Consider the following 9,979-nt stretch of genomic DNA (forward strand, 5'->3'; position numbering starts at 1 on the left):
TACCCAGAGAAGCCCTGGGAGTGCTGTGCAAAGGGTGTGAAGAGCTGTGCCTTCCTGCTCGTGGGCTGATGAGAAGACATGAAGTATGGCCCTGCTCTTACTGCAGGAGGGGGGACAGAGGCATCCCCTATCTGACAAGATCACACCACTATACTATAACCCTAATTCTGAGCCTGCAGAGGGACAGGTGGTAACTGCCTTTCCTTAAGGAAAGCATCCAGGCAGAATATCAGGCAAACATAAATGGAGAGAAATAGTCATACTTTGTGATTAAGTCCTCACCAACTGGTGCTTTGAACTACTTTGGCCAAAACACTGGGACATCTCTTCTGGGAGCAAGAGGCAGAATTGCTTATTGTATTTTTTTGTGTTGTTCCCTCCACCTTTTTTGATATCACTGGCCTTGAGAAGTGCTCTCACTGGAATACATAACAAGAAGAGAAACAAAACTTTGGCACTATTACATTCAAAATAAAATGTGAGGTGGCCATCAGAGCACCTCAGCTGACAGGGACAGCAGGGGAGCACCTGCCTGGAATTGACACCAAGGACAAGAAAATTTCAGTATTTGCTGGAAACATGATCTTAGTTAGCTGGCTCTCAGGTGTCAGTTAGGTGCACACATCCTCTCAGGAGCAAGCAGTGAGATGAAAGGAAGAGAGGATGCCTTGAGAGAGCCAAGCAGAGTGTTAACAGCTGTGTAAGATGTACTAGTAGAAAGCGTGCGAAACTAGGCCCCTTCTGCAGCCTTGTAACCCCAGAAAGACTGAAATTGTAAGCATTAAACCAAAGTTTGGAAACATTTTATGAGGGCAAATAACCTCTAACAAGTACACAGGAGCACTACGGTTCTGATACCCACACACACATCTAAAATTGGTTTTATGTTTATAGGGGAAGGTAGAAATACTTTCAAGAAATATTTGTTTTGCATTTAGAAGATAAAGAGATTAGTCTGCTGGTTGTGTTGTGATGTTTGTATGCTTCTGACTCAGGTAGTCAGGATTTACCCATAAGCAGCAGGAAAAAGTGTGTTTTATGAAGCAGTGGGTTAACTAAATCCAATGTGGTTTGGCCAACAAGGCCTGAAAATGTCCAAATGGTCGCTCACTCAGTGATCACAAAGCACACAGACATGAGATAAGAAGAAGGGGTTGCTCGTGCTATGGGCCAATCCCAGCAGGCTGCTAGGGGTGGTACAGATAACACTCAGCCGTGTTCCCACAGAAGCTTTATTGAGTATTTGGATACAGTCACCACTTGTCTGCAAGCAGAAGGATCAGATCTTTGCCATGGCAATTTCTTTCATAACTTAAGTTCTAGAGAACGAGGAGGAGTTGTTCTATTGCACCAAGCGATACATACCTTGTGTTTCCAGAAGTCAATTTTTAGTGGAAATATCAGCATTCCCTTGATATTTAAAGTGAATATAATATATTTTATATTCCCTTTTACATTTTGAACTGCTGACTGTAATGAGGGCAGCTTTAACCATTCAATAGAGGTCCATCTTACTGCAAGTGTCTCTACCTAGTCCTCTAGGTACATAATAGACCTCTGGAATCAGAAGAACTATATGGCTTGATCCAAGCTCTTCTCCATTCCAGCCTGGGGAAAGGAAGCCAAACCAAGATTTTATGCTGCAATCCAGATAACCTGTTTCAGTTTGACTTGGGTCACATATAAAAAAATTTTTAGATCTTTGTCCCAGCTGCCTTTAGGACAACCTAGACCAATGTGTTTTTGAAGTAAAAAAAAATAAATAAAAAATTGGGCTTTCAACTAGGGTGGAAGAATATAAGAGATATGGACAACACGTTCTAGGTCAAACACTTATCAGGCCAAATATTCTCATAACCCTACAATAATAAAATTATTATTATAATTAAGGGCTAATTTAAGGAATGTACAGTATTTACAGCCATTAAAACTAGACAGAAGGTACTAAGTAATAGGGGATACAAAGTAAAGGGATATTAGGACAGAGCTAGGAGGAGATTCCCAGGCTCTTTCCTATTGTACTATTGTTTCTTCTGATACCTTGAATAGCAAATGCCATTCAGGGCCTACGTAGATGTTCTCATGATAAGAATCCCTGGAGAGAAGCTATCTCTAGCACAAAGCTAGAGAAATTCTATCATCTTGTTCCACTCAAAATCTACAGCATCTTGAAAGCAAGCCCATAGCAGCTGATGGGGCTGTTTCCCAGCTTAGCAGGAGTCAATGCTCTCTGCTCCCAAGGATGTGGGAACTAGTCAAAAGCAGTTGTCTTGGATTACATGAATTAATCTCAGAAGAGTGGAGTTCTTTCTGTAACATCAGAACAAGTCAAATTCAGTCCTCAGGTCAGTTCACTTCAGTTCAGGTATGAGCTGAGACCAACTAATGTCTGTTCCTAAATTTTCATCCTCAAGACCAGGAAAGCTGATATCCAGAAGGATTTTGCTGAGGCTGTCATTCATGGTGTCCAGGATAAGGCCCTCCATGAGTGACCTGTTTTCAGTAAAGCCAGAGGGTGTCAGTTCAACAGAGGATTGCTTGGAAGTGTCACGAATAAACGCTGGAGAGCTTGTGAGGGGCACAAGGACCATGTCACTGGATTCTGTATTGAGCAGTTCTCGAGGAGAATCAAAGAGAGGATTTTTAAGCGGTGTGCTGTTAAAACCCAACAAGTCCTGGTTGTCCTGGAGGGGTGTGAATGGCAACTGAAGGGTTTTCACTGGACTGAAGTCCAGCTCATGACTTCCTTTGGCTAAGGAAGCAGACTTCCAGGGATCAAGGACCTCTAGTGAAGGGGTCGTAGTGGCTGAAACTTTGCTGGGAGTGGAAGAAACGGGCAATTTGCCAAAGATGTCCTTGACTGGTGTTTTAAAGGCCCCCTCTTCTCCCTGTGAGCAGTTGAGCTGTGATATGTTCTCAAGGGGCTGGTTTTCCTGGGGGCAGGGATGGTCTGCCCCTAACCGGAAAGGGTCCAAGCCGCTGCTTTCTGGCAGGACAAGGACAGGCTCTTCTGAACAAGGCAGTGCTAGGTGTTGTTTCCTTCTGGACCTGCCCACTTCTCGCCTTTCCCTCCTCTTTATAACTAAAGAGTCAGAAACTGCCTTAGGTGGGGACTTGAGTGTGGTGAACTGTTTCCTCTCCTTTGTGGATGAGTCTGGGAAGAATAAGCTTGGCTCTTCCTTGACTGTTACAGTTGAGGCAAATGGGGACAGCCAGGGATCCAGCTGAGACCCTTCTTCCTCCTTCACACAGGCACCCTCTGGGAAAGAAGACAATTCCTCACCAGGCTGGGAGCTGCTCTCCTGTATGGAGTGGGCTGGGGAAAATAAACCTGCATCACATTGACCTTCCTCCTTGACAGCAGCTGCGGGTAAACAGGGTGACTCTTCTGCAGACAGTGACATCTACAGTGAAACACAGGTGACATGCAGTCAGTAAACAAGGATCTCAGCTAGCCAAAAATCCAAATAACAGTGGAAAGAAAAGAAAGACTGGCATTTAAGGTCAGCAGAGAGGGTAAGAGGAAGATATTCAGAAAGCAGTAATTATAACAGACTGAGGTTGATCTCTGAAGTTGATAGAAAGAAGCCTAAGGATCACATGGGAAGGATTCTAGCTAAGCGACAAAGTCATACCCTTCAGAGCACTCCTGCTCTGAGGAACTTCTGGGAGTACAGGCAGAAGGAGAGCTGAATATTTCTGGAAAAAATATAACCCCTTTGATTTTTTCTTATATTATCTAAATGGGAATAACAAAATGAATGAGGACAGCTTTCCCAGAAACCAAGGAAAAGGAAGAGAAAAAAAATGAGGTTATCAAAAGAAAAAGAGCACAGGAGAAAGATAAATCATAGCTGGAGAGAACATAAAGCAGCAGGCATACAAAGGAAAATAGGATTATGGTTAGACAGGATGGAAGAAGCTAAAGCTTTACAATGTCTAAGCATATAAGCGCAGTCAGTGAGATGCCAAGAAAAAGATCTGTTTAATAGCTGTTTTTCCTGAGCCCGGAATAACTGTGAACTTCTTCACAGAATCAGCAAACAGCAGATACGGAAATCATCTGGGAAGAGACTCCATGAAATATATACCCTTTCAGAAGTTCCTTATTGTTACTTGTCTATAGAGCAATCAAAAATATGAATGTTTTAGGATCAGAACAAAGCCATTCCTCCCACTCTTCTTTCTTCACATCCCAGCAGTAAAGAAAAATTGTCTTGACCAAGCCATAGAGCCCCTTCCTCTAGTGAATTAGAGAAACATCCTTAGAGCAAATAAACTAGCAGGTGGTAGTCAGCCTAGAGACAGTAAAGGATAGCAAGGATTATCACTAATTAGTTCCTTGATAGGAGTTTGGAGTTTTAGAGCACCTAAGTAAAGATGCACAAAGGAACCATATGAAGAAAAGGTTCATTGAAGGCAAGAGATATTAAAAAAAAAAAAAGTAAGCAAAAAAATTCAAACAAACTCACCCCTCCTTAAAAAAATTCCCCACATCTTCCTTAGCCCCCTCCTCGCCCCCTTTATAAAAAAAAAGAAAAAAAAAAGAACAAAAAAACCAGGAAAAAAACCCACACTAACCCCCCTGAAAACTCCTTGGAAAGCAAGAAACCAACCTTTGGAGCAATGCACACACGCTTATTGCTCTGCAAAGTCTCTGAGCTGTTAAGGGATGCTCCCTGTGCCATGGACAGAGGAACCTTCATAGAAGGCTGCAAGACAAGAGGCTGACTCAAAGGAAACTGAATTGGAACCAGGTAGGAGTTGACACGAGGAAGCAAAGGCTTCATCTTTCGGCCTGGAATGGAAAAGAAGGGACTCACTTTTGCCTGTTCTCCACTGCTATCTCTTGAAACCCAGGCACCTTACAGAAAGTCTTTCTAGACACCCCAAAAGAAACATTTGATCAGATCACTTGCCTTCTCTGCTAATTTTAAGGATACAAATACTAAGCCAGAAGCCTCATGAACAAGAGAATAATCTTTCATGCAGATCCTACCCCTCAAGTTTGGGCTCTCACCCCATTTGAGTGCAAAATGCCCAGCATCGCACCATCACATCCCCTCAGACACAGCAACACTGCTTTCCATTTCAAACCTGGCAGTAAGGAGCATAAAAGCTGGCAAACAGGGATAACACACTCCACTTTTATTCCTAAAGAAATCTGGGAGAATGCTCCAGATTTATTGGATTGATTCTCTTTGGCCTAGACCACTGGGGACACTTACGTGAATTCTGGGGGTCAGTTTTGCTTCCCATGTTCTTCAGAGGATCTGGAAGACGATTCTGTTGTTGCTGCAGACATTGTGAGATAAGTAAGAGGAGAAGGAGAAAAGAGAGTGATTAAAAGAATCAAATCCACATTTATTCTGCTGCCTCACTGAGAACTGTGAAACCAGAGGTCTGTGCTGGACTAATGCAAAGAGAGCAGCTGTTAGCACCCAGCACTCAGGCTGGCTCTAGATCTGTGCCACTTGCTGGTTTGTAGCCATGCCATCCCAAAGCCAGCTGCCTACCAAAAGCTGTGCAGGAAAAGAGACATGACAGAGCTGTTCCAGCTGCAGACTCTATTGCAGAAGTGAGCTGGTTTTGGCACCCTCAGTGCCTGAGGAACAATGAATAGGATGGCTTTACTGTATATTAGATGTCGATACAAACCATAGACCAGATAGGTGTTCAAATGGAATAGCAGAGGCAACAATGGGATCAGAATTCTGAGCAGATGGAAAGAAGGCCAGGGTTGTAGCTGTGACAGAAAAGTGTTTGACTGGATGTTTACAAATTCTTCACTGTTGAAACAGCTGAATGAGAGAGCAACAGCAAACAGGTTCATCCTTCCAAGAGTCACTCACAATGCAGTGGATTCCAAAATGAAAAAGGAGCACAGAGAGATCCTATTCTCTCTGGATCTGAGCCCCAGAACATATTGGAACTGTTGCCATGGAGATGATTTTACCAGAAATCTGTTTGGGCTTGTTCTCTGAAGCCTACTGGTGTCCATTGCAGTCTACTTTAGCAGTAGACTTCCAAGTTGTTCAAAGCTGTCCAGCTTTAGCAGCTCGAGAGACTGTACCATCTGAAGGCAGTCAAACATTGGCTAGACCCCTCTCCCCACAAAGGGTAAGCATGGAGCTGTATGAGTAGATGCAGCAGTGACCCAGTCCCCCTCCCCAAGCCTGCTGTCCCTTCCTTCAGTGACTGGCAAGAAGAGAATGGAAGATCAAGCCCCGAGCCAGATGGTAATTCTTACTGATTCAGAGTACTCAGGCGATGTTGGTGACCCCAAGTCCAGCGGCTGGTGGCAGAAGGCATTGAACAGGAAAAGAATTTAAGATGAAGTTATCAACCAAAGAGGGAGACAAATCAGACATTTTAAACTTATACAATCTGAGCAAACAAAAGTTAATTCTACCCACCCACTGCAGAAAACACAAGAGTCTAAACACACCTATACCAGACTCCCGAGTTCTATTTCTCTAACAAGATCTTCCTAAAATACCTGTTTGGGCTAGGACAATTCCATCCTATGACTGACTTATCAAACACCTGGTTGGCCTCAGTGGAAATCTTCTCATTAGGAATTTAAATCAGGCCCATGGAAAGAAGTTGAACAACCTGACGATTATATTTGGCACAGCACATGAAGAATAAACATATCCCACAGAAGCTCCAGATCAAAAGCACAGCCGCAGCACCTTTTCCTTCAAATGCAGAGCTTGTCTATTTGTCAAGTGCAATGACTGAATCCAGCTTCTACAAAGAGGCTGATGTCAAAGCAGCTTGACCTTACAGTTAAAATAAGGTGCATCAGGCTAGTGTGGCATTTAGAAACTGGAGAACCTGTCCTATTTTCTTTGCATGAGGCAACTCACCTTAAATACCTGGTCCAATGTTAGGCAGCGGTTTGCATCAGGGTGAATAGTCCAGAAGGAGATTTTACCATTGGCAGATGTCTCACGGACAAACATATCATGAAGGGACAGGTTGTGCCGGATGGAGTTCTGAGGAGAAAGGAGAGAGGGGGAGGTTGAAAAGCAGTAGTTTTGTTATCAGCACAGCAAGGCCTACCTCAAACCACCTTAGCAGAAGGATTACATTCCAAAGTGCAGACAACACCAAACTTTCATGTTCACAGTGTACCCAGCCAACCCTGCCTTCAGTCTCTTATTCTATGTACTCTTGAGATCCCTATTCTCACTCCAGTGATCAAACATCCCATCATCTTGTTTAAGTAGGATGAGGCAAGAGATACAAGAAGTGGTACAGTGAACATCTGGAGTGAGAGTGCATTTGGGGTGGAATGTTTAAACGACCTTCCATCTTGCTTTGCAGGCTGGGGAACAACTTTTCATTTTGATCCAGAAGGCATGTAACATCACCCACAGCAACTTGAGGGCCTGCTTGTTACCTTCCAACCTGGCTTAGCTACATGTTTAAAATAAGGGAAATGATCCTCAATCCAGGTATAGATGTCCTTCAGGGTCATGCGCTTCTTCTCCGTGCTGTTGATGGCAAACTGGATCATGGCCATGTAGGAGTAAGGAGGTCGTTCTGACACCAAATCCTGCCATGAGGAGGACTCAGCAGCAGTAGGAACAGCAGCAGCAGCTTCCTCTTCAGTCTGAAAGACAGAAGGGGTGATACATGAATGTTCATGAAGCTGACAAGAAGGCCCATGGAACACCTCTGGATCCTCCGGGTTCCGCTATTCATATCAGTAAAGGTCAAACTCAGGTTACTTAGAGATAGCAATGCTTAATTCTTGCAAGTATTCTGATCCATGTAGATTACTGCCTTATCAAAAGTTTTAGCACATGCTCTTGTATTTTCCTACTTACCTTGACTCTTTCCTGCAGAGGCATCTGATTCTCTTTCTCTGTGTCCTCCTTCACAGAAGAGGGATTTAGCCCATCAGATCTCATCTTCCCCAGCCACTGGATGTTGGTGAGGCTGTTGTCCAACACAGAGCTCATTGTCTCACCACTGCCTGTTGGGATAACAAGCCCACGTAACAACCACACAATAATTAAGGTTAAAAGAGCCCTCCAAGACCATCAAGTCCAACCTGTGACCAAACACCACGTTATCAACAAGACCGTGGCACTGACTGCAGCATCCAGTTGTTTCTTGAACACCTCTAGGGATGATGACTCCAAACCTCCCTGGACAGTCTGTTCCAATGCTTGACAACCCTTTTAGGGAAGCAATTCTTCAGGATGTCCAATCTGAACTTTCCTTGGCACAGCTTAAGGCTATACCCTTTTGTCCTGTCATCTGTTGTCTAGGAGAAGGCAACTCCCACTGCTCTACAGCCTCCTTTCAGGCAGTTGTAGAGAGTGATAAGGTCCTCCTGAGCCTGCTTTTCTCCAGGCTGAACACCCCCAGCACCCTCAGCGCTTCCTCATCAGACTTGTGCTCCAGACTCTTCACCAGCTCTGTTGTCCTTCTCTGGACAGCCTCCAGCACCTCAATGTCTTTCCTTCATGAGTGGCCCAAAACTGAAAACAGAACTCAAGGTGTGGCCTCACCAGTGCTGCGTACAGGGGGACAATCCCTGCCCTGGTCCTGCTGGACACACTATTGCTGGTACAGGCCAGGATGCCATTGGCCTTCTTGGCCACCTGGGCACAGCTGGCTCATGTTCAGCTGCTGTTGACCAGTACCCCCAGTCCTGCTGGGCAGTTTTCCAGACACTCTTCCCCCAGCTTGTAGCACTGCCTGGGGTTGTTGCAATGCAGCTGCAGGACCTGGTACCTGGCCTTATTAACGTCACACAATTGGTCTTGACCCATGGATCCAGCCGGTCCAGATCCCTGTGCAGAGCCCTCCTGCCCTCCAGCAGATCCACGCTCCCGCCCAGCTTGGTGTCACCTGTGAATTTACTGAGGATGCCCTCGATCCCCTGATCCAGATCATTGATATCCAGAGTGAACAGGACTGGCCTGAGCCCTGAGGAACCCCACCAGTGACTGGTCACCAGCCGGATGCAGCACAGTTCAGCACCACTCTCTGGGCCCAGCCATCCAGCCAGTTTTAAACCAGTGAAAAGTGAACCTGACCAAGCCAGGGGCTGTCAGCTTTTCCAGAATAATGCTGTGGGAGACAGTGTCAAAGGCTTTACTCTAGCCCAGGTAGGCTACAGCCTTCCCCTCATCATAATCCTGCTTTCCCACAAGTAACCCTGCTACTCCTTCATCTCAGCTGTCAAAAGGAAGGCACCAGTCACACTGCAAAAAGATGGTATTGCAACACTAATATTGTGGAAAGAATTCACCTTTAATTCCTGATTTCATGTGTAGTCACCCAATTTCTGAAAAGAGCTACAGCCTAAAAAACACTCAAACTAGACTATTGTCAACCAAAACAGGACAATGTTAATCTAATATTTCAAGAAACAGAAAGCACAAAACTTAAGTCAGAAGCCCAGATGTCTTCCACCAAAAAAAGATGTCCACTATAATCCTTCAGATTTCACTACATATGCAAAGCTATGTAGATGATTAGAACCCAATCCAAAGGTATTTTGTAATTAACAAAATATTAATAATTACTGAAAACCAAGATGCAAGTGCTGTACTCCTTAGCCCATTTCACATTTCTTTGTCTGTCAAGACAAAAAAAAAAGGTAAAGGCTACATACTGTTGGTCTCCTGCTCCTGTCCAACCACAGGATCAACTCCTGAATGCCAGAGCGCTGTACTGCCTGCAAGACCAGGTATCTGTGCAACATTCTTCTCTCTTTCTTGACTAACTGCAGCCTTGATGGCTGCACTGGCTTTCTTCTCTGATGGGAGGTGCTGCGATGCTGCTGGACCTGCTGAGCGGGATGTGCCCCCACTGCTAATGAGAATGAACTTGTTGGGTCCATTGTTGCCACACTCTTTTCCTTTCACTGTCAATGCCTCTATGATGCTCTGGATATCAGCATTTGTAGGGATGGCCACCACCTGTGTGTTGGGCATTGTAGGGTGGTCAATTA

The 9,979-nt window shown here is 44.7% G+C and overlaps 1 protein-coding gene across 1 annotated transcript in view; it reads right to left on the minus strand.

Annotated features, from left to right (window-relative positions):
* Positions 1-1,216: 1,216 nt before the first annotated feature.
* FOXM1 (forkhead box M1) overlaps positions 1,217-9,979 on the minus strand; it is a 9,003-nt gene continuing 240 nt past the window's right edge. Inside the window, 8 exon segments of the mRNA XM_005427411.2 lie at positions 1,217-3,404; positions 4,617-4,798; positions 5,229-5,295; positions 6,251-6,295; positions 6,873-7,001; positions 7,409-7,621; positions 7,839-7,987; positions 9,641-9,979. The exon segment at positions 9,641-9,979 is cut by the window's right edge and continues 11 nt beyond it. Coding sequence (XP_005427468.1) covers positions 2,352-3,404; positions 4,617-4,798; positions 5,229-5,295; positions 6,251-6,295; positions 6,873-7,001; positions 7,409-7,621; positions 7,839-7,987; positions 9,641-9,979 — 2,177 coding nt within the window. The 3' untranslated portion in view covers positions 1,217-2,351.

Source organism: Geospiza fortis, unplaced genomic scaffold (genome assembly GCF_000277835.1).
Source record: "Geospiza fortis unplaced genomic scaffold, GeoFor_1.0 scaffold286, whole genome shotgun sequence".
In the NCBI taxonomy this organism is placed as follows: domain Eukaryota; kingdom Metazoa; phylum Chordata; class Aves; order Passeriformes; family Thraupidae; genus Geospiza; species Geospiza fortis.